We start from the raw sequence: 25864 nt of genomic DNA, 5'->3' as shown, positions 1-25864 counted from the left end.
GTGTAGGGCCTCCTTTTGCTGCCAATCAGCATAAATTTTTCTTGGGAATGACAGATACTAGTCCTGCACAGTGGCCAGAGGGATTTTAAGCCATTCCTCTTCCAGAACATTGGCCATGTCACTATGTGATGCTGGTGGAGGAAAAGCTTTTCTGACTTGCTCCTCCAAAATCCAAAATAAGAGGCTCAAATATATTTAGATCTGGTGACTGTGCAGGCCATGGGAGATGTTCAACTTGCTGTGTGTATCGGTGCATTATCATGCTGATACATGGCACCCCCTTCAGGGTACAATGTTTAAACCATTAGGTGCACATGGTCCTACAGAATGGTTCAGTAATCCTTGGCAGTGGCGTGCCCATCAAGTTCAGTAGGGAATGCCATGATACTGCAGCCCAAACCATCACTGATCCACCTTCATGCTTTGGGAACGCAACAGTCCTGTGCTATTGCTCTGCTAATTCAACCTTCAAACGCTGCTCTTACTGATGGAATGTAAAACCACCAGGCTGCGCATATATGGGCGTATTGGCCAGTGTTTCAGTTTCATTGTCTAACCCCTGTATATACGTCTGTGCAAGTCTATGTACATACTACTAATAATATATTGGGGTTAAAAGGCAATGCAGCACATTTGTCTCTTTGACACATTAACCTCCTGATGCTTATTTTTCTGTTTTAACTCTACAGACTGAAATCATCTCAAAATGGACCATCAGGACCACATGAATTCTGGACAGGTGGGTGACTCTCAGCACTCTCCTGGGAACAACATAGCATCTGGTGTGGCCAACATGACCATCAATGACGGACATCAACGAGACATGAAGAACGGGACAGCAGCACATATGGGACCAGGTGACGGTCCAGTGAAAGGTCTGTATAAAGAGGGAAGAAATACTGTAGTTACTGTACTATACAGAAGGAAAAAACTGAAAGTCTGAAAATCCCCTTTTTCCCCACAAAGCACAGAAGAGCTGAGTGATACTCATGACAGTGTGTTTCTCACTTCTGTCTCATCTCATATTGAGAAACCCGACACATGCTGACAGTGACACCACTCAGCAATGTGTTGGTTTCAAATGTCTGTGAAGATCTTCATTCATTCAGGTCAATTGCAAAATGTCATGTAGAATTTATTTGTTGGACTTTATTTTCCATTTGTTGAATGATGATAAAGATCACAATCACAACTTTAGAGAGAGAGTTTACACAGTGATTGTGTTAAATTTTAAGGAATCCCAACCAGAGTTTGTCAATGGAAAACCTGACAAAAAAATAATGTGATTTCTAGACCTACATGGAAAGAAATATATAATCTATCTAAGCTCAAGTATTTTGTTGGCAAAAAAATGCACTGTGTATGCGTTTGCCATGATTAAAAATATACATTTTTAAAAATCCTGTAATCATGAATGACTGAAAAAGTCATGGAAAAATCAAGGAAATATATTTGTTAAAAATGTGTTAAAACCATGCCACCATCAGATAACTATGGAAGACACATGGATAAATGATGGGATGTCTTCAAATGATGGAAAACAAAGTTAATCTACAAATAGCTTCTATAAGACATGTCCTGCCTGAAGTCTGTTCACAATAGTTTTTTAAAAATAAATGTGTGCAATATAACATTGATCGTAGATTAGTTCTTTCTATGTTTCTTATGATGTATAGTTTATGATGTATAGTTGGATGAGGCTCAGATGTGGGGAAATAGGTCATAGTTTATAAAAAATAATATCTGTCTTACCTGCTTTGGATTGTTCTGGCACAACTGACAAGCTTTCAGCAAGCCCCAGGCTCCCTCACAGAACACAAACGAAACCTTATCAACCAGCAACCTAAAATTCCAGCTCAATTGTGCTGGCAGAAGTCAGTGAAGCAGAATGTCTCTAAAATGACAAATTCGGTAAAATAAAGTTTGGAAAACAACATAACACTGACTTTTAGAGAGTTGGTTTGCCCTTTACAAAATTATATTTTTGCAGTTATAGCTCTCGTCTCAAGAGCATACTAAGATGCATCAAGGTCATTCTTTCCCTAGAAGACTAGAAGAGCGTAAGGAGATTGAAAATACTACTATATTGTACTAATAAAAAAAATAAAAAAAATTCTGCATAATTGTTATTGAAATTATTAATTTAATAACTGGCACATGAATGTTTTTTTTGGTGATAAAAGCCAGCCTCACATATTTCCCCTTCAACAGTGGACAAATGAGAGTGCTAGATACAAATTTAGCCATTTATCATCCACACCTACTGCTTTTCCCCATTCACTATGCTTTTATTTCTAATGGAGGGCCCTTCCAGGCAGAACCATGCATCATAAGGTTCCCACAGTCATGGAAAACCTGGGAAAAATCTGAGAATTTGAAGGTTATTTCTATGCTTGAAAATGGTATGGACATATAATAAAACTTCAAATGTCACAGATATTAGCTATAGTAAAAATACATTTCTGTGGTTATGCCATGAATGGAGGCTCAGAAAGCTAAATCCTCCGTTGAGCCACATTCAAATCTCAGGCCATTTTTTGTTGTTGTCTTTTTAGAGACTGACATGCATCTGACGTACATCATATGTAATCATAATGAACAACAGGAAAAGTAATGGAAAAACATCGGGAACCTTGACACTAACATAAGAATTTATGCCTTGCTTTTGCTTTTCCAAAAAGCAGTGCTTATTAGCATTGCCAACAGAACAGTGACAATTCCATTGCCTTTTTGGACCAGCAATAAATCAGGATCCTCTCAGGAATGACCTTGCTATGCTTTTAGAAGCTTTTTGGAAACTTAGTTGAGTTGATTTTTTGCTGATGTTGTGATTTGCTGATGTAAAGCAGCACTGTAAAAAAAAAAGAAAAAGAAAAAAAAAGCTAATTGCATGCCTTCAAGGCTGTAAAATGCAGCTGCAACAGGAAGTAATGTTCCCAAGCAACACAACTAACTCTTTAAAGGATTCAAGGCCAGTAAAAGCCCAGAATATTTGTCAAAGAGCAATTAGGCAGGTCTACTTCACCCTTCCTTTTTGCATAAGAGAATAATGTCAGTTCTGGGCAGGGCGACTACTACACTAAATTGTAGTGCCCAGAACATCCATTTGTTAATTGAGTAAATAAGACAAGCGCTCAAACCACTAATGGCTTAGATGCATGTACCTGTCTGATGCCATGACCTGGGCATGATATAGGATGGAATAATAATAATAATAATAATAATTATTATTATTATTATTATTAAACCGCAAGTAATTTTAGCTCTAATTATTGTTGTTAATATTATACATTTGGGAAGTGCTAATATATTTCTGTTGTAAACACTTCACTGTCATTTGCTGTTTTAAGGCACCCAACTTGTAACAGCCAAACATATTTAAAATTGCGAATATTAAATAAGTGAAATCAGAGCATTGTACTTCGCGATACAGATGTGTTCGCATGTTCTTCACACATCTGAGTTTATTTGGAGGACTCACATAACAGTACTTCTCACAAAAGAGAGACATAATATGTGCATTTCATAGTACACTATATATTTGCTTCAAATTTCCTTAATTGCAATATTTGACTTTAAAGTTTAAATTACAGATGAATTACAGAAAAATGCCCTTTGGCCAAATAGTCCCAAGAAAAACAATAAGACCTTCTTCTGCCATTACGTAGGACATAATTACCTCACAAAAGTTCAAGGTCTGAGTAAATGGACTTCATTTATCATTTATCTCCCAAGGCCAAAAACTCATCGATCTTGTCAGAGAAATAGCTGTCTAGTTGAGACAAAGGCATTAAGATAGCATCACGTATGTTGTATGCTATGGTTCTATGAAGTTGGGAGTGATGTAAATGGATTAGACTACCATTAGCCATCAGATGAATATTTCAGGTTAGAGAACATGTTGCTGATGTTTGCAGTACTGCTGAAATGGGTCTGCAACTTTAATTGCCACAAAGTTCACTTAACATGCTTCTTATGAACTGCCAGAGAGGTCAAATGTCTATCAAGTCATATATAATGTAGACTCTCCCCCATGTATTTTATATGATTTTTTCTGACTCATTTAGCTTAAAGTTATAGGAGAAGGGTTAAATGAATGAAAACATTTTGCTTTGTTTCCTGTGATTTATAGGTTGATAAGCATTGTGCTTGTCTGCCAGCCACTTCAATTCACAATTCATGTTTAGAAGACAATATATTTGTCGAGTTTCTTGTAATTGGAAACCTACCAAACTGGACAAAAGAATCCCAGTGCTGCTGTTAATGTTCTTCATATCTCATCTGTTCTTTTAACTTGCTTCCATGTGATTTCACAATTTTGACTGTTCAGAAGGGACAGCAGGAGCTGGAGAAGGTATGGTGGGCTCTCCACACCCTTATCCACCTGCAGTGTAAAAAAGTTCAGTGGATTTACATCCAAACAATGTGCTCATGACCACCACAGATGCATTCTTTCACTGCATATGAGATCTCATTGGAAACCACTTCTTTATTCTTTCGAAATAAATCTGTTTATATTGGCTCTATATTGCATCACGGTATCTGAGAAAATGAAAAGTCTGAAAATAATGAGGCTTTCAAATACAGCTATAATTGAATGCATTAAAAGTTATTTAAATGCATTCACAGCACAATGCTTTTTACTGCTCAGATCAGATGCAAAAGTTTCCATCAGTGTATTAAATGATACTTGCAAATCGACAATTCACTGATTCATTGCTTCATTGGCCATTTTGCTACCAGTCATCAATGCTTTACACACTGAAGCTCACAGAGATGTTGTGGGTCATTGTGAATATTGTGGTCTGATTGGCCAGTTGATATTTATGCTTTTGGTTTTGATTGTTTTTGTTGTGAATGAGTGAGTGAAGAGGCACTTTTATAAGAACTGATCCCATAACCCCTTCAGCCTAATTGACCCCTCATTTTGCAAACTATATAGTTACCCATTTTTTTGGTACAATCCATGTTGAAACCTACTGCTTGCTAATTTAGATTAGCAAGCATTGTGTAAAAGTGCCTTTAACTTAAAGTCTAGTGTGTAAAATCAGATTTTTGGACTGTTTAACTTTTATCATGAAAACAGAAACTTGTCTTTTGTGTTGTGTTCGGGCTCCTTACGTGGTTCTGTGCATTTAGTTCCTTTCAGTTCCTTGATTCCTTTTCTTTCTCTGCTTCTAATGTTGACTGTAGAGAGAGGGTGGTTGAGTGTTGCTAATTCTGAAGTGTTATCTGTGGCTGTTCCTATCATTCTGCCTTCCACGTCATCAGAAGAGTTAACACCCGGAAGTCCGCCAGAGAGTGGCCGGAGCAGTGCGGCATCAGTGGATGGGGATGGAGAGCAGGAGAATGGGGAAAGAGAGAGCTCTGTCAGCCCACGGGAATCACCAATGTCCCCACATCCATTGCCAACAACCCTTGCTGATGGTTTGGGTTCGGGAATCACTGGCTTTGACAGTCAGGTGATTAGGAGTCCATCGGTGATTAGGAGTCCATCGGATAAGATCTCCGACCATCATAGTCCCAGTGGTTCTGAGGAGGAGGAGAAAGAAGAGAATGAAAAAGAAAAGTCTGAGAGATTTTCTGGTTCTTTTGGAGTGGAAGAAGCACCTAAAAGTGCTATCAACATGAAAGAGGATAAAGAAGAGGACAAAGAGGAGGTTAGTGACACAGAAGAGGAAGAAACAGGAGTTTCCTTGGTGCACAGTTCTGTGACCCCAGACTTGACAACCCAGAAAGACTACAATGAACATGAAATCCCTACTCATCTTCCCATGACCCCAGAGGAAGCTAAAAAACGTGGCCTATCGTTTGACTACACAGAACCTCAGGATCCCAATCATCAAAGTGGTCCTGTGGGCTGGGAGTGCAGCTCTGACAAAACGCCGCCGGAAAGCAAGAGCCCCGACTCATGCAGGGTGGATCCAGGCTCACCTCTTTCTCCCAGTGCTACCGCCGACCCTACCCAAGAGGAATCATCTCTTACAGACTTCCAAACGGATGCTCGGGAAGAAGAAGAGGAAGTAGAGTTGCCAGAACCAGAACATGAAGAAGATGAGACCACCGTTCCTCCTGTTTCCCAAGAAGATGCTGCACCCAAGATGGAGCCTAAGGCAGAGGAACATAGAGAACCTAAAGAAGTAAAAGAGATCAAGCAGGAGACATACTTGGAGACAAGCAATAATGATCGCATTGATATGGTCCAGTCTGTTGCCTCACCACAATCTATTGCCAAACCTGAACCTGATGGTGCCAAAACTAAAGATGCTGTTAAGCCCAGTGCCGAAGTAATGCCCACAAAAGCACCAAGCAAAGCAGATCCTGTCAAAGAAGCTCCTGCCAAAAAAACTAAGAAACCAGTCACTACAGCCGCTGCCACTCCTTCCCCCAAATCTGCTCCTAAACTTCAGAAAACCCCCTCTAAAGATGCTGCTCCGGCCAGAAAAGCAAGTGTCCCATCCAAAGGTCTGTTTTCCGTTCTGTTCCTCCAAACCCCACGCAAATCTTTTTATTTCTCCTTTCCTTTTCTTTTTTATAGTAGATTAGAACTACGCAGCACCCTTTCTTATAAGCGCACACAACGTAAAGAACGTGTTCGGTTGAAGAAATGGGCTGCTTGTAGCCACAAAATCTCTCTCTCTCTCTTGATCCTTTATGCCCTGTGTGTCTATCTCTTCTCATTCCCTCTCTGTGTGTGGTCAGTGTTATTCCGCTTTTGTCTGTGACTAACTGCATTGATTGACTGTTAATGCTGGCACAGTTTTCACCTGTCCCTCTGTACTGCATGTCACCTGTGCATGATGTGTGTTGAATGTATCACTCAAAGAACTGTGCATTACCTTTGTGGGCCTACTCCTTTCCAAGATGTCCATTTTATTAAACAACCAATTGGACCCAGAGGCCCATGCTGATGGGGTTGACTATAACACATACTGAAAGGAGAAGATCAGCATTTGCTGTTGGGTTCAAGACAAGTGTCCTCTAAATGTCTCCCACAGCTGTGCGGACATCTCCTACAAAAAGATCAGACAAGCTCAAAAATGTGAAACATTTATTGTTGCAAACCATCTTAAGACAATCTTTTGGCACTCAACAATCTAAGTTTGGTGCATGCAAGGCAACACTATATTGATATTCATGAATCATTCTGCACTTCTCACAATTTTTGTCTTTAATTTAGCCATCTACATTTTTTAAAAACTTTGTTAATTTAGCAATAAACCAATAAATAAACAAGTAAATACATAAAATGTAAGAGATTAATAAAGAAATAAGACAAAATAATAATTTTTTTTTTAATATTATGATGACATTTTAATATTTGGATTCTGAATTGCAACTGATCATCACTTGCATAAACTTGTATACTGATGGTTATTTAATCAGATTGAGAAATTGTGAAGAAGGTGTCAATTTATGTGTTGATTTTTGTTGTGCAAAGGCAAAAGAAAATAAGATGTGCATTCATTATCATGTCAACAACAACGACAGCTCTGATTGTGCATTTTATTTCGACAGCTTCATAGCTTAAACCCTAAGCTAAAACTTTAACACTACTCTTTTGCTGCCTTGCAAGCACGCCAATTTTCTCCAGGAAAAGAAAATCTACTGTTGTTTCCCTGTACAAGGTTAAAATAATAAAACAAGGTCCTGTACAAATCAACTGATGCCAAAAAGGTCCTTGTAATTTTGTCATCATTTTCCTCACCCTCCTGTTATACCAAACCCATGTGACTCTGTCAAGGAATATCTTCACATCTCCAATGGACTGTTTAACCATAGCAAACAGATAATTGTGAGAGCTGAAATCAAGAACGTACTCGGTTACTAACGTAACCTCGGTTCTCTCTAGAAGAGGGAACGAGTACTGCGTTTTATCAAAACGCTACGGGAAAAGTCTCTTTTCACGAAACACTGAAGCAAAAAATTATCCTTTAATTTTCATATATGTAAAACGCGTTGCGGCAGCAGCAGACAGCTATGGCGAGACGGCTTGCTCGCTCATTGGCTGCTCTGCGGCAACTGCTTAAGCCTATCGAGCGAGGCCTGAGATGGCATCAGGCCAATGAGGGCGCTTCGCGCCCTCCTCGCCACTTCCCGCCGAAACGGGCGTGGCTTACCTCTATAAAAGGAGCTCGAGAAGGCTGACTCACTTGATTTTGATCGCCGAAGCGAACCAGAGTGAACCGTACGCACGGCAGAGAACGCAGTACTCGTTCCCTCTTCTAGAGAGAACCGAGGTTACGTTAGTAACCGAGTACGTTCTCTTACGAGAGTCCTCTCGTACTGCGTTTTATCAAAACGCTACGGGAACCCCTTGCAAAACGCCGTGCGTGCTGGGATAAAAAACACTGATCACCGGAAGCTATTTCAGGCATACAGTGCATAATCACCAGATTGACTCACACAGAGTCAGGGAATAAGGGTGGGAGCCTTAATTCCCTAAACTGTAGCGTCGTAGAATAGACATGTCCACAGACGCAAGTATAACATCACATAGACAGGGTAGGGAACCTGAACTAATGCGGAAAATGTGGGTCTTACACAGTTCTGCCCAAGATAGTCGGTAGCACATAGCGCATGAGTTTCAGCGGTCTGACTAGACGGCTGAACGGATTACACCGACAAAAGCTTAGCCTGCAAGGCGGGAACCTCTAGGTTATAAAACCTGATAAATGTAGACGGCGAGGCCCAGCCTGCCGCCGTACATATATCCTGTAGGGAAATCCCGCTGGACCAAGCCCACGAAGAAGCAACGCTTCTCGTAGAGTGCGCTCTGACTCCCAACGGGCATGGAATGCCCTTGGCAGTATACGCCAGCGCTATGGCGTCAACTATCCATCTGGATAGACTTTGTTTCGAAACAGCCATTCCTTTGGAACGTCCACTGAACGAGACAAAGAGCTGCTCTGTCTGTCTGAAGACAGCAGAGCGGGACATATAAGCTCTTAAAGCCCTAACAGGGCAAAGAAAACTCGAGTCCCCTTCCTCACTCGATGCCGGCAGGGCAGCCAGGGAAATGACCTGAGCCCGAAAAGGCGTGTTGAGGGATTTCGGCACATAGCCGTGCTTAGGTTTGAGTATGACTTTAGAGTCATTAGGACCAAACTCCAAGCACGCCGGGCTCACAGAGAGCGCGTGCAGGTCGCCTATGCGCTTCACTGAAGCGAGAGCCATCAAAAACACTGTTTTGAAAGACAACTTTTGAGGCTAATAGACTGGATAGGCTCGAAAGGGGCACCATCCCGTGGCCGGGACTTCGCTCGTGGGCTGCAAAACAAACACTTCTGCAGTTGCCTCTCGGGGAACAAACAGAGTGATTTGCATTCGGCGGCATAAATATTTTCTGCCGGCAGACCCGGGATTCGAACTCGGATCCTCTGCGCGAGAGCCTAATAATCTACCACTGGACCACAGTGAAGATACATAGACAAAGTCAGCGCGAGTATTATCCACACTGGTGTTTGCTTGCAGGCATGTACCACGTGCTCGTGGGCTGCGAAAACAAACACTTCTGCAGTTGCCTCTCGGGGAACAAACAGAGTGATTTGCATTCGGCGGCAAAATATTTTCTGCCGGCAGACCCGGGATTCGAACTCGGATCCCCCGCGCGAGAGTCTAATAATCTACCACTGGACCACAGTGAAGATACATAGACAAAGTCAGCGCGAGTATTGTCCACACTGGCGTTTGCTTGCAGGCATGCGAGTAAGCACGACATGCAATACTAACATTTTCAGACGCCTGAAATATGCCAGAATGTGAGAAGAGTGGATATCGCCCGGTTTCAGCGGGGCTGAAAAAACTCCATTCCCCTTTCGCCAGTGACGCACGGGAACCGTAGAAACGGCGTTCGGTTGCAGGCAAGCGGGTACTACGCGCTCGCTGGCTGCAAAATGCATCTCCGAAGTCGCCTTCAGGGGACTGACAGAGCGAAGCATTGGCGGCATAAAAATATATATGCCGCTAGACCGGGATTAGAACTCCGGTCTCCCATGCGGAAAACCTATAACTCCGCCACTGAGCCACAGGGGGATGTAGGCTTTGAATGTGAGAAGAGTGGATATCGCCCAGTTTCAGCGGGGCTGAAAACACTCCATTCTCCTTTCGCCAGTGACGCACGGGAACCGTAGAAACGGTGTTCGGTTGCAGGCAAGCGGGTACTACGCGCTCGCTGGCTGCAAAATGCATCTCTGCAGTCGCCTTCAGGGGACTGACAGAGTGAAGCATTGGCGGCAAAGGCGGCGTCAACATGTATTCTTCGGCGTTTGCTGGCAGGCAAGCGTGCTATAACAGACTCACTTGCTGCAATAATATTTCCAGTCGCCAAACAGGGAACTGAGAAATATGAGAGAAAAGAGGTAAGACCGACCAATGGTGGGACTGAGAACACTCTTTTCTCCTTCGCCGGTGAATGACGCGCGCGGAGGCAGGGTAGCTTTTCTTGTAACGTAAAGAAAAACTAATCCCGCCGTCCGCTTCCATGAGAAGGCGTCTTGAAAAAGACGCAGCTCTTTTAGGGGTGAGTGTTGCAGCGAACACACACACACACACACACAGAAAACAGAGCAATATAGCAATAAAGGATATAGGCGTCGGAAAGCGCAGCAGGTACGGCTGTAGAAGGCGGCGTTGGCCAGCGGCTTCGAGGGCTCGTCCCGCTGAAGTGCTTGCTTCGAACGACGCTTGCTTCCGTGATCCAGCGATGCGTGCGCTTCGCTGAAGAGATTAAAATCAAGTGAGTCAGCCTTCTCGAGCTCCTTTTATAGAGGTAAGCCACGCCCGTTTCGGCGGGAAGTGGCGAGGAGGGCGCGAAGCGCCCTCATTGGCCTGATGCCATCTCAGGCCTCGCTCGATAGGCTTAAGCAGTTGCCGCAGAGCAGCCAATGAGCGAGCAAGCCGTCTCGCCATAGCTGTCTGCTGCTGCCGCAACGCGTTTTACATATATGAAAATTAAAGGATAATTTTTTGCTTCAGTGTTTCGTGAAAAGAGACTTTTCCCGTAGCGTTTTGATAAAACGCAGTACGAGAGGACTCTCGTAAGAGAACCAGACAAGTTCACATTTTTTTCTGTGGACTGGATTCATCAGTTAATTTAAAATATGAATCAGAGATCAAAACTAAAAAAAATTCCACATGAACTCTGATAAAAAAAATCCACCAAGAATGTGAGATTTGAATTATATTTTGGTCTGTTTCTATAAATTTCTAGAATGGCTTTAGAAAACTTGGAATATACTTCCCTGTTTTACAGAAGAAATAAACTTTTTCAGGTTGGGAACAACATGAGGGTGAGTAAACAATGACAGAATTTTCATTTTGTAATAAATGTTTGTTTCTGAATGTTTATCATAAACAAACATAAAAACTGAAACAGGAATCTGTGCTTCTGGGAACAGGACTCTCAACATCACATCTGATCACCTTTACATTTAGTATCACATTTAGTACTGATGTAAAAACACAACAACAACTTTCATTCTTTGAATCAAGTAGATCGACATCTTGATAAATGTAAGTCTTGATTTCAGGCAACTAAAACTATCAATGTATGAGCTTGCACTTACTGTTCCTTCCTTTCTTACAGCCAAGGCTGGAGTTGGGGCAACTCCTGAAAAAAAGGTACTGTTATCACGGGTGATATTATGGTTCGTCTGAAACACAACTGTTAGTCTGATTAGTTAAAATACATCACTACTGAGAGGAGTCACTGTTTCATAAGTTAATTTGTGTTTACACTTAATTTCCTTTACATTTCTAAAAACTAAATCATCTTCAATTTTAGTTTAGCATTTTATTTGGTGTTTTTGTTTTATTTTTAAACTCATTTTAGCATTTTTTTTAAGTTAATTTACTGATTGCTTTTTACCCTTGTTTTACTTTTCTTTTCTTTTTTAAATCTCTATCACCCTCTCAAACAAAAAACATAAGATACCCACCACAACCCTGCATGCAAAAGCTAGACCCACTTCTGCCCCCCAAAGAGGGTCTTCAGTCTCAGGCATCCCCAGCAAAAAGCCCCCAGCCTCCTCAACTCCACCGTGCCGCTTTAGCAGTCCAGGCTCCGCAAACTCTGTAAAAACACCCAGCAGTCCAGGAGCTTTTGTTCTGCAAGAAAAAGCCTATGTCAGTTGGGTTGTTTATGAACATGAAGGTGATTCATTTTACAGCACCTGAGATACTTTACAACGTCACCATCCTTATTACTAGAGCAGAAAGAGAAGTTAATAAATGTATTTTTTTATGTTTTGGTGTATTATTGCATTTGAATTGTGATATAATTCTAAAAAGTAAGAGATATACTGTTAGCTGATTCTTGCTTTAATTGTCCATATTTAGGCTGGAGATGCCAAGACGAAGACAGTGGGTGCCAAACCCCAAGGAGTTGGCACTAAAATGCCTGGTAAGTGATTTTTAGATGCATCTTTTCAAGATGCCCCACAATAATCTTTATTTAGTACCATGAAAAGGAAGGATACTCTACTTGGTGACTCAACATTTAATTTCCCTTTCTGACACTTTGAGAGGGAAACAAAAATGTTATTATGTGAGCCAAGCACTTTCAGGCAACGTAGTCTTCACAATTTATAACAAATTTAGCTTTTTTTAATACATTCTCCCATGGCATAAACCCAATCCACATTCAGTATTGCTGTATGCAAATAAAAGTGCACTAATTATAAATTCATAAGTATATGTGGTTCAGTGTATTCACTGCATGGCAAACTGCAAAAGTCAGCTCACCTTCCTATCATTTCACTGTGCTCCACTTAAAGGGAGATTCTGTCCTCATTTACTCACCCTTGAGTTTCTTTCTTCTGCTGAACACACAAAAATATATTTGATAGAATGTTTGTAACCAGACAGTTGACGGTAGCCATTGACTTTCATAGTATTTTTTTTCCTACTACGGAATTCAATGGATCAACAGATGAAAAAACTAAAAAGAAACTAATACAGGTTTGGAACAACATAAGAGAGTGAATGACCACAGAACTAACCCTTTAACTAGTGTTCAGGAAGTACAGAATATTTGCCTACTAGAAATGGGTTGGGAAACCCCAAGGGAATGATTCTCTATTTATAGAGAATTTGCGTGACTGATTTGTACCACTTTGATTTGTGAAATACAGCTGCTTCACGGATGGAGCAGCGAAAGACAGGACCAGGGTCTATTGAAAGAGGTAAAAAAGCCTCTTTTGTGCGGGAGCCAATCAAAAGTTTTACTGTAAAATACTGTTGGTCCTGCCAAAAATCTGCACTGCTGAAATAATAAAACTACACAAAACGTAATGAAAGCTGTTACATATTAACATTCAAAAGAAAGGCTGGAAGGTGAAAACTTTTCCTTTAGGCTAATTAACTACAGAGTAAAAAGAAAATCAGAAGAGCAAAAACAGAAGAAAATATTCTGGTCTTTTGTTGTTTTTCACCGTCAGCTGACTCACCTAAAACCCCAGACCGTAGTGGTTGCAGCAGCCCGGCCAGTCGGTCCTCCACCCCTGGACAGCAGGTGAAGAAAATAGCGGTGGTACGCACCCCTCCCAAATCACCTGGTTCATTGAGATCTCGCGCCCCGATCGCTCCTGTTGCACCTATGCCTGACCTGAAGAACATCAAGTCCAAGATCGGCTCCACTGAGAACATTAAACACCAACCTGGAGGCGGGAAGGTAATTCTGTCATGCATGTTTGACAACATGTTTTTCAACTGGTAAAATCAAACGTCTAGAAGGTCTGAAAACAAAACCAGCTGGTTGGGACGCATTTAGTGCGTAATTAAAAGACTGAAGTGAAAGTAGGCCAATCATCATAGATATTTGAGTAGAGATGTTTAATGGATATTTGGATTCTGGAAGATACTTGACAGAAAATCCAATAATCAAGCTTATCCATGTTGGGGAAAGTTGGTTGTAAAATGGAAGAATGTCGCCAGAAAAGAAAACTGTCTTTAACAGTAGAACAAACCCCTTTGCAGAACCTGGGATCTGCAGTTCAGTTCAAAGCACCAGGTATATATATATATATATATATATATATATATATATATATAGAGAGAGAGAGAGAGAGAGAGAGAGAGAGAGAGAGAGAGAGAGAGAGAGAGAGAGAGAGAGAGAGAGAGAGAGAGAGAGAGAGAGAGAGAGAGAGAGAGAGAGAGAGAGAGAGAGAGAGAGAGAGAGAGAGAGAGAGAGAGAGAGAGAGAGAGAGAGAGAGAGACCTATACACCTCAATTAAATACATTTTGAAATAAAATAATAATAATAAACAAGGCTCAAACATCCATTTCGAAACAGCCATGCGTGTTTATTTGAGCAATTCCGTCAATGAAACAACACACTAAAGTCTGTAAAGCATTGAAATAAATAACAGTAAATAATATTAACTTATAATATAATATAATATAATAAAGTTAAATATTTGTAAAATATTTGTTTTATATTTCCACACAAAGACGCGTGATATAGCCTACTGCTCTGCGCTTTGAGAGGGATGTGGGACACGAGCAGGAAAGAGACAGTCATTCTCTTTTCTAATATAGTCATGTTTTCTACTTGTTGTAAAAGGTCTGAAGAGCGAATTTTATCTTCCACAAGGGCAAGACATTTAAGCGATGTTTAATTTTGCGCTGCCAGAGAAAGCGAAACTAAAATCAACCACGTGCGTGAAACGTGCTTTACAAATAAACTTGTCGTGCCTTACCATGTCTAATAACTAGCACAAACTGTGTTAAAAAGAATTTGACGTGCAAGTAAAAATATAGGCTATCTTTCCTACAGTGGTTTTCAACTTTACCACAGTAAAGAATGCGGATATAATAGGCCTACTTAAAAGCGAACCAAAGTAAGAAACGTTTATAATCCCCTTCGAAAATGGGTGAGACGTGAGTGAAGATTTGGGAAAAGAAACAGGAGATTCCATGTCCAGTGGAATAATCTGATAATCGGGTGACCAGATCGCAAAACAGACTGAAAAGTCGCCGGTGCTACTCGGCCACCGCGGTGGCGCTTTACAACCGCGGTGGTGTGGTTGTCAATATTACTGGCATAGCCCTTGACTCTCCTTGTCCTTTTCCATGTGGATATTGTTCATAAGAAGATTGACTTGTCTAACGTTCAGTCTAGATGTGGATCCAAAGACAATATCAAGCATATTCCTGGAGGTGGTAATGTGAGTAACTGGTAGGGTTAGAACTCACTCAGACAAATACTGTAGTTAAAAGCAGTTAACACTAGATATAGTTGTAAAATAATGCAGAAACTGATAGAGAGAAGAACAACCAAATATAGCTTTATATTTCAGCTGTGTTTCTGATTGAAAATAGGCCCCTCCACAAACAAAATGTACATGACATATCCTGTAAAATGATTTGTGAATTGGAACAGTTCCCTCAGGGTATCGCTCCATTGCTGTTTAAGTTACATAAGATATTCTACTTGATCTGTTTTGAAATGATCAAAAATTAGCGATTTAAACACCTCAAGCTTTGACAATGATTGCTGTATATTTCTAACAGTTTAAAGTATGTTAATCTCTCAAAGACAGTTCTGTACACTCAATGTCAATATTCACCTCTTGTAACGAATGAAACCCTGACACAAACACCCATTACCCAGTCAAAGCTTTTAAGTAGCTCTCCATCAACAAGTCAAGTATCATCTTCCAAACACCCACACAGTCAAAAAGACAGTGTTGATTGTTTCTATTTTTAAACTGTAAGAATAAATTAGATTAAGAGATTAGACAAAATACTATTTTTAAAATGTACTACCAAGCCTAAACATTCACATTACAATGTGAACAGATTCATAGCTAAAGCCATCAGAGTTTCATGAAGGTTTAGCTAGTTCAGGGCCTGCAGCATTCCTTCACAGGCAATGCATTTGGTTCTTCTTGGTTCCTCCATGTGATGCACCTGGATTGCTGACCAGTGTTGCTGCATTGCAGACGTGCTGCTGTGCAGTTTGCATGCATGGTGAAGATTGTTAGGGGTCTCAGGTAGTCAGATATGCAGAATAAACTCCACTTGACTGCTTGAATCTGAGCAAGTGCGTTATTATTACAGTGCTGGCAAAGCCTATTCATATTCCCTCATTTCTGCTCACACTTAATGACTCTATCCAGACTAGATAATTTCATCCTTGGATGTGCAATTTTTTTCTTTTCTTTTTCATTCTCAGGATCATTTGACCAAAAATGTTGTTTTCTTGCCTTACAAGCACTGGTATTGCCTTCAGATGTAAATGTAGTTATATCTAAATTTTGTCTTAGTAAATCAGATGTTTTTGCATTCTCTTCCCTCTGTAATTGTATGAGTGATGCATATATTGAGTGAATCTCTTTTCTGACTCAGGATCTGGGACAGGGGAAATTTTCTCTGTTTTGAATCTTATTTGAGAAGGTATTTACACATTTTTACATCTGATCATGAAAAGACCAAGTGTAAATGCCCTCTATGGCGTATACAGATAGATAGTAATCACCACATTTTGTGGTGGCTTATCAGTGGAAGCAAGTTTCCTCTCTGTCCCATGAACCCTGCTGTTGTGATTAATGGCCATTTTCCTACTCCAGATCATCAGCTCCTCAGGTGCCTGAGCATGCAATTCATTCCCTCTGGTTGATGACTGACTCTTATCTGTTCCTCGTGCTTCAGGTTCAGATAGTGCACAAAAAGATCGACCTAAGCAACGTTCAAGCAAAGTGCGGCTCCAAGGACAACATTCGTCACAAACCGGGTAAGATTTCAGTCAGATTAGGGGTGTTGTGATAGTGACGACAACCATGATATTTAAAAAATAAAATATCATTATAGTGTTAATTATGGTTGTGTTGCAATATATGGGTATTTATATTTCATGTTAACTGCTGATGCCTTTCTGTTTTTTACATCCCTCTGGGCTTTTAGTCCAAAACTGTGCTCATTCATATAAAAACGTATTGATTATTGTATGTTTTCTTCAAATATTTTTAGAGAGCAGTATATTTTTCTATTTTTACCCAAAATAGGACGATGTGAGCATTATAGAGCGCTAAACTCTCACATGTAATTATGTGTCGATCATACTTGACATTGGAAGGCGCAGAAAGTCCACAAGTGAGACCCATAAGAGTAATAAAACTTAGGACGATCCAGGAAATCCATAATGTGGACAAAGATATCCAGTGATCGACGTAGCAGAATAAACACAGATAGAGACATTTTGACTTATTAAACATAGAGAGAATTTACAGACCGTGCGACAGTATTATGGTTTATCTGTGTTCTTCAAGACATCTTGGGTATTTTCATAAGGATAATGTATATTTATAATGCAATGCCAATCGACATAGCCTTTATCACTGTATACAATACTATAAAATAATATCATTTCTTTTTAATGTCTGTTTGACTGATAGCATTATTTATTACATTTTTCCCAAGATTCCTACAAATGTTTTACACTTTTATCTGTATTTTAGGAGGTGGAAATGTGGAGATCAAATCTGAGAAGTTGGATTTCAAAGCCCAGTCAAAGGTTGGATCTCTGGAGAACATTGGACATGTTCCTCGGGGTGGACAGAGAAGGGTATGTTCTTGACTTTATTAAGCACAACACCACAAGTCTCAAAGGAGTCACAAATGTGCAATAATGTGTTTAATTATTTGTAATATAGATGCAGAATTAATTCACAAAAATATTATAATGCATAAGACAATGTTTCATGATGCAGTTTGACTTATCTATTCTTTTATCTGCACTACTCAGTTGAAAATCTCCTTCATGTTAGATCTTGCTATGATCAGCATGCTTCCTCCTGCTTGGCAGACTTCAATGTACTTCTTTTGCACAGATTTTTACCAACTTCTTTGAGTTGCCTTTTAGATTTACTGTTTTTAATTGGACACCTAATCTAGAGCAACTGTTATTTATTATCCCATGGTCCATTATCTATTTAAATGTTTCTGTCATCATTTACTTGCCTCACGTTATTCCAAACCTGCATGACTTTGTCTTCTGTGGAACACAAAAGGAGACATTTATCCGAATGTTCTGGCTGCTCTACTCCATTAATGAAAATGAATGGGGCCTGTTGGGCTTCAAAAGCAGTGTGTTCCAAAGAGAGAAAATCATATGATATGACAGTGAGTAAATGATGAACTACTCCTTAATTGAAAATACTTGCAGCTTTATGAAAACTTATTAAATCTGAATCAATTTAGTCATCACAACACAAAAACAAAGCCTATAAAAGGTATCGATTGCATTAATATAGGTGCTAACGAATTACATATATATTTACACAATCAATGAATCAAGATGATTAAAAGTACAGCACAGGATCTACTGAGTGATAAAGAAGCATCTGGGCATCTTGCTCTCCTTCATCTTCTCTCTCTACTGAACATATTTTCAGCAATTTTCAAGATCACTACACTTTCTAATGCTCCCTTTCTTAGTGCTAACTATTTTTCCACGCAGTAATTTTCTGCTTCTGTGTCTGTTTTTATCACACATAACCTAAAACTGCTGGCTGAGTGCTGCTTTCATGTGTTCACATTCAGGAATCGTTTAGGAGTGCTGATCTAAGACCTAGTTCTAGCAGATAAAAGTTAATGGTCCACTTTAGACATTCTACTAACTATAAGTAACTTTGCAACTACATGTCAACTAACTCTCATTAGAGTATTTGTAGACTGTTACAGTAGGTCAGGGTTCAGGTTAAGAATAAGTTGATATGTACTTATATATGCAAAGTTACTTATATTCAGTTGAATGTTTGTTGGAGGAGCATCACAATAAAGAGTTAGCAGATATAAAGCAGTGAGTCTACTAAATACTCTAATGAGAGTTAGTTGACACGGAGTTGCAAAGTTACTTATAGTTAGTAGAATGTTTAAAGTGGACCATCAAAATAAAGTACCAAGTTAATAAGCCTATATAAAATCATGGAACTGATCTCAGATTAAACTTTTTCATGACTCAAAGAGAATTCACAAAGACATTCACCAAATCCCCTCAAATTTAAAGGGTTAGTTCACCCAAAAATTAAGTTTCATAAGTTTATCAAGTGACGAGAATACTTTTTGTGTGCCAAAAAACCCCAAAATAAAATTTTATTCAGCTATTAATTTTCTTCTGTGTGGGCCTCTGAGTGAGTTCACGTAGTGTAACAGCGCAGCACTTCTGTGTTGTACGTCACACGCATCACACACATGACCAGCGTCGGCCAATAGTGAGCCTCCGTGGTGATGTACAACACAGATGCGCTGCGCTGTTACACTACGTGAGCTCACTCAGAGGCCCTCACAGAAGAAAATGAATAGCTGAATAAAGTCGTTATTTTTGTTTGTTTTTTTGCGCACAAAAACTATTCTCATCACTTGATAAACTTAAGGTTGAGCCACTGTAGTCACTTGGACTATTTTAAACATTGTCTTAACTAACTTTCTGGGCCGGCAAGTTTCGATCCCATAGAAGCCTATGGAGGAGTGAGACAGCTCTCAGATTTAATCAAAAATATCTTAATTTGTTTTCCGAAGATGAACGAAAGTCTTACGGGGTTGGAACAACATGAGGGTGAGTAATTACAGACATTTTTGGGTGAACTAACCCCTTAACAATGTCATATACTGTACGGAAGGCAGATCAGCACTCTTACTTGGAAATATTTAAGTACTCTTACTTTATAAAATATTTTGGAATTTATAACAAGTATTAAAGGATAACTGTCGCCAAAATGCAACCTAGGGTCTTTTTGTTAATCTACCCGAGGCAAACTTTCATTTTAAAGCATAATTAGAATGGAAACTCCACTTTTAAGTTTGACTGTATTTTCGGTCAGATTGCCTTTTGAATGGGAGTGCTTGGGGCAATTCTTTGACAGCATCAAAAATCGCTATTTTTAAAACACTAAGAAGGCTCGACACAACATGAAACTTTGCTCGAAGTATCAGCAGGGGCTCTACACATGAACTCGAGCATTGAGAACATTGTTTGAGTACACAGAGTTTACTAAAAAGAAAGATTTTGAACTACTCACTGTAGCTGTGTCCGCCGGCATTTTGACAGTCAAAAATAGTCGCTCTCCGAATGTGAATGAACTGACTCTGAATTTTAGGATTGCTTCTTAAATGAGGATCTTTTTTCAAATATAAGGTCAATATTGATTTTCACTAACTACAAAACAAATTATCCATGAATTTATATGGAACTAAGCTTTAGGAGCTTTCCATCTTTACTCTCCTCCCTGTTACGTTGCATTCGGAGATCTACTATTTTGACTGTCAAATGCCGGCGGACACAGCTAGAGTGAATTGTTCAAAATCTTTCTTTTTAGTAAACTCTGTGTACTCAAACAATGTTCTCAATGCTCGAGTTCATGTGTAGAGCCCCTGCTGATACTTTGAGCAAAGTTTCATGTTGTGTCGAGCCTTCTTAGTGTTTTAAAAATAGCAATTTTTGATGCTATCATAGAAGTGCCCCTAGCACTCCCATTCAAAAGGCAATTTGACCGAAAACGAAAATACAGTCAAACTTAAGAGTGGCGTTTCCATTCTAATTATGCTTTAAAACGAAAGTTCACCTCGGGTAGATTAACAAAAAGACCCTAGGTTGCATTTTGGCGACAGTTATCCTTTAAGACAGCTTCATCCCTTCTCCCAGCATTCCCTGTTTTTTTGTGTGAGTGTTTTTGCCTTCATAACCTCATTTCATAATTTGCATCCCAACCCAACTTCTCAATAATTTGTTTTGTTTACCCATAACTCTGAACTGTAGAGTGAGAAGGGGAAGGAAGCAGAGCCGCAGGCTGCAAAAGAGTCCTCTAATGGGGACGCTGTTCACAATGATGTGGACATGACCTTTGACCTTCCCTCCACTGAAGGGAACAGTCTGGTTTAAGTCAGAGAGCCTCAGTAAGTATATTACTAGAATTATGAAGTGTCAATTTAACTGACATGTCACCATTACATGGCTTTTATGTCCTTCTGTGCTAGTTATAATTTCTTGAGCACTGTATTATTTCAGTTCACTTGTGCATTTACTTCTTAATCACCATATTTTGGTAAATTTCTGATACCCTATCATGTAATGGATGCAAAAGGCATGTATTAATCCCTATAAGAAGACTAGTGCTGCAGGTTTATATTAAATATAATATACAAGACCCATCTTACCATATTGCATCAAGTTGTCCATGTACAGGAGGCCCACTAGAGGGCAGCCTTACAGTTTCAGCGGTCTCTGCAAATGAATTAACAGACACAAGACCTTTCATTCTTTCAAGTTTTTTTTTCTTTTAAAGAAATTAATACCTTTATTCAGGAAGGAAACATTAAATTGATCAATATCATGCTACAAAAAAAATTCTATTTCACATAAATGCTCTTTTTTGAAGATCAAAGAATCCTGACATTGATAATAATAATAAAAAAAATATTTTAAGCACTAAATCACCAGATCATATGACTCTGAAGACAGGAGTAATGACAGCTTTGCCATCACAGGAATAAATGACATTTTATAGTTATTAAAATAGAAAACAGTTATCTTAAATTGTAATGTTTTAACTGTATTTTTGATCAAATAAATAAATAAATATATTCAAATATAAAAGATTTTTTTACCGACCCCAAACAATTCACATAACCTTTAGCTTTAATTTATGTATGCTTTATCTTAAAAAAACTGTTAATTGTTCATATCCATCCTGCTTAATCCAAATTCTACCCTTCCTCCCTTCAGATTGAGAGCCACAAGCTAAATTTCCGAGAGCAAGCCAAAGCGCGCACCGACCACGGCGCTGAGATCGTGTATAAGTCCCCCAACATTTCCACGGACGGATCGCCCCGCCGCCTCAGCAATGTGTCTTCCTCCGGCAGCATCAACATGACCGACTCCCCACAACTGTCCACGCTAGCTGATCAGGTGTCGGCCTCCCTCGCTAAACAAGGCCTGTGAGCGGCGATTGACAAATCAATTTAAAAATGTACCTCCTTCAGTCCTTTCAAATAAGGTGCTTGTCGGATTTCTCCTAACTAAAGGTTGTCCCGGCGGCTTGTCTGCTCGTGAAATAATTTTTGCCTCTTGGCACAGAGGGACGGGTATTGATGTTATTGGCTTAGTGTCATCAAAAGAAAAAAAAAATTACAATTTAAAAGGAGCTGGTGGTGTATTGACCCAAATGGTAATTTACAGCACTGAGTAACCTGATTTGTTTCGTTTAATGCCCCGTTTTTTGAAAGAAACAACAATGACATTTGCTTTCAAAGTTGTATTTGCTTCGTTGCCTTATTGTGAATGTTTTTCTTTACCATAACTTATGCACTCGCAGCAGTAAGGAAGGCAAACATGCTACATGTTTTGGAGGGTGCGGTTAATGAAAATTGCTGTGAATTTGACAGGAAGCGAACATTTCAAACGCTCTTAGGTAAAACTCGAGGCAATCTGGCTGTAAAGGACACAAATTTAAGGCATGCTATATAATTATTGAAATAAAATCGGTCAGAGGCCACTATAGTGCATGTTACAGTCATTCAAAGCTGTTAAATTCCTTTTATAAAAGCAAAATAAGACATAATTATTCAGATCACTCTTATATTATGAATTGGAAATTTTGGTACCGGACTTTGCCTATTCTTCAAAACTACATCTATACTTCACCTCAGCATATTTTCCGGGCCTATCTGTCCTGATGATGAATGCACAGGAAGTTGCATCGCTGAAGGAAATCGTCTTGCTTGGCCTCTAGTGACTCTTTTGACAGAAAAGAAAGCAAATGTCAACACACAAAATCATACAAAACGTTGAACTAAAGCTGTTGTACAGGGCTCAACAATAAGGATAATTTGAGATGATCTTACCATTTAATGCAAATAATTGATGTTTTACATGCAACTTTTGTTGGAAAACAATGGTATTATAATGCAAAACTGATACTTTCTATCTACCATTGCATTATTCTTACAATTTTTCTTACAAAGAAAAAAAAGACTAAGATGTAGTAGTGACAATTCCTGAATTTCCAGCCACAGACAACCCTGTCATCCTTATAGTTGAGCTCTGAAGTAGTTTTGCCCTGCACAAGCACCATCTAACTGGAATCACTGCTTTTTCATGAGCTAATCCTCCCTGTATGGTAACGATGCTTTTGTATTGATGGATTTCAGCTTCTGTGTATAAAATGCTGTTCCAAAGAATGTGTGAATGGACCAAGAGGATTTCAAATCACTCAATAAAATATCTGTAACAACATTCATTACAGGAAATCTGGCATTGAGAACAGACAGCTGACAGTGCCTCCCAGTGTCCATCAGCTACATTTCAGAAAACTGGCTATGTTTTAAAGATTCCCTTTGGTTTAAGACAGATTCAGTCATGTACAGCAGCACAGAGCTGATTCATTTGGTCTGAAATACGATGCAGGACATTTAAAACATAGCCATGCTTCCCTCAGTATTGAAGCCTTCAAAACAAACCACAATGCTCACACGCGGCACATTCCCAGCATGCAATAGACTTCATCCATGGTCTTGAATATAGTAGCCACAGTCACCACATCCCTGTCCAGCTGTTTAGATAACTACCTTTACTAGACTTTAAGAGCGTTTAACTAGTCTTAAAACATGGAAAGAAAAAAAAAAAGTGGAGGAAGATGAAAGGAACAAAGCTACCTGCTAAAATACAGGTTTATGTTGCACTCTTTTTTTCTAATAGTGTTGTGTGGACGATGTAAAATGTACGAATGCGTTCAGATGATCTGACACTAAGCTTTTTATTTAATATCCGCAGTGCATTGCAGCTTTATGCTCATTTGAAAGTGAATGCACTGATTTGACAAGACATATTGAGCTGCCTCAAACTACATTACTCATTAAGACGTATATCTTGCATTTTAAAAAAACAAAACAAATACAAATAGGTAAATAAGGGTAAAATTTGCATTCAGAATCCAATATCAGTAAAAGTCTTGCCTATTGCCACATGACCCTGTGAGAAGCTTGTTTGCTGTAAACCCAACACTGCATCCTCTTTACAGCATGCTGCGAACATAAACCTGAGCATTTAGACGTGTGTGGGTTAAGCTGAAGAACAGACTTATCAGATGAAATGTTTAAAAATGGCACAGGATAAGACCTTCTTAGTAATTCTACCCTTTAGATGTGTTTCAAACGGTTCTGTAATCTGTTAACCAGTTCCGAGGCCTCTCTCTCTCTCCTCCGTTTCATTTCCCGCCTCTGCTCTTCTCATCGCAGTTCTTCATTCTAGCTTGACAGTTGTGATTGTCCTTATCGTAATGTGTTTTATTAATTGGTTTACACTGATACTCCTTGCTGTAAACGTGAATTTGGAAATAAAGTCCGTATTAAACTGCTTTATGTGCCCTTTCTTTCTTTCTTTTTTTAAAAATGAGGCTGTATTAACTTTTCCTCATAATTGTTGAATGGACGTGAGGCGCTACACTAGATAGCTATGTTTACATGTGTCATTTGTTCTTTTTTGTCTTGCCAACTCGCACGATACAATACTGGCTTTTGAAAGCTGGTCAAAATGTTGTACACTTGCCTGATAAGTACAGACCCCCTCAGAGAGATGACAGGGTTGGCGGGTTTCTCTGGAGGAAATTTCATTTTTCTTCTTTAAAAATATTAACATAGCCTATTAACTCTTTCCCTGCCACAGGCTTTCCGTGTTTTTACTGTTATACGGTAGGGGGCGCTAATACGAATCTTCTGGAAGAGTTAGGGTGCAGTGGTTATGCACGTTGTAGTCTTTGAAAAAAACGTGATTTTTTTTAGCGCTTTGTTTTAATGAAACTTACCCACATTCATGCATGAAGCTAGAATAAAAAGGCTGTTCTTTTAATATATTACATGTTTATATATTCATACAACAAAATATTCTAGGGGCCATTACATTTTTTTGTGAAACAAACGCTGGCGGTGGCTGGCAACTTAAATACTGGCGGGGAAAGAGATAAAAATAGCATTTTGAAAACTTTAACCTCTTAGACCTGATTTTTATTTTTAAAATACCTACTTGATATTTGCTCTTCACTGTAGAAATGAATCTAAACACACGTGTATGCATATACATACACACCCTGAAAAAAATAAAATAAATAAATACATGATCAATGACATTGTTTTTTTATTGCTTTAACTCATCAAAATAAGTTTAACTTTTTAAAGTTACACAAGATCCAACTAATTTTTTTTTAAAGATAGTTTAATGTAATCTAAGTTGAAATTACTTAAACATCCAAGTTAATTGGATGTTTACTCTCATGTAATTATTAGAAATACATTTTCAAAAATAATTATTGTTTTCAGTATGGGTGTGTATAATTTATGTTCACCACAGGCTTTATTTTACTAATAAAATGGAAAACCTATAGAAAAATCTCGAGGGCTCTGACTTCATCTCTGCACCAAGGTTTGCGCACACACAAAACACGTGATGTCCATCCAGTGGACGCCGGATCCGAAGGGGTTAAACTCATTGAGCCTCACGTGACTAGACGATTATTAGCTCAGAGAGGAGCGCATTCATGACGAATAGAATACATTCTAAAGCAATTTGTAACCAAATACTAGAGATTTTGCTTGATACTGCATTATCGCCACTAGGAGTCAGTATAATGCTAGATGTACCTTTCCAACTGAGCACCTTCAAAGTCGGTTCACTCGGTCCAGAAATGTCCATGAAGTCATGAAAGTACAACACCTACTACCTATCTGAACAGGGCAAAGATCAAAATGTGCCAAAATTGTTCCAGGAAAGTCAAATCAACAATAATATCTAATAAGTCATTTTTATCTAAACGTTGTTTTAGATTAAATCATGCTAAACAGTGAAGCTAAAGTGCATTGACTTTCTGCAGTA

At 39.2% G+C, this 25864-nt stretch overlaps 1 protein-coding gene across 1 annotated transcript; it reads left to right on the top strand.

Moving 5' to 3' along the window:
* Positions 1-706: 706 nt before the first annotated feature.
* maptb (microtubule-associated protein tau b) lies at positions 707-24353 on the top strand (the record flags this gene model as incomplete). Its single annotated transcript, XM_081374680.1, has 9 exons — positions 707-875; positions 5272-6465; positions 11588-11622; positions 12340-12403; positions 13134-13184; positions 13440-13672; positions 16654-16735; positions 17460-17566; positions 21725-24353. The coding sequence occupies 9 exons, from the start codon at positions 707-709 to the stop codon at positions 21938-21940; spliced, it is 2151 nt and encodes a 716-aa protein (XP_081230806.1). The 3' UTR covers positions 21941-24353.
* Between the last annotated feature and the right edge of the window lie 1511 nt (positions 24354-25864).

This window comes from Scardinius erythrophthalmus (genome assembly GCF_964197995.2).
Source record: "Scardinius erythrophthalmus genome assembly, chromosome: 1".
In the NCBI taxonomy this organism is placed as follows: Eukaryota; Metazoa; Chordata; class Actinopteri; order Cypriniformes; family Leuciscidae; genus Scardinius; species Scardinius erythrophthalmus.
Note: the sequence above shows the minus strand (reverse complement) of the source record. Positions and strands in the feature narration are given on the sequence as shown.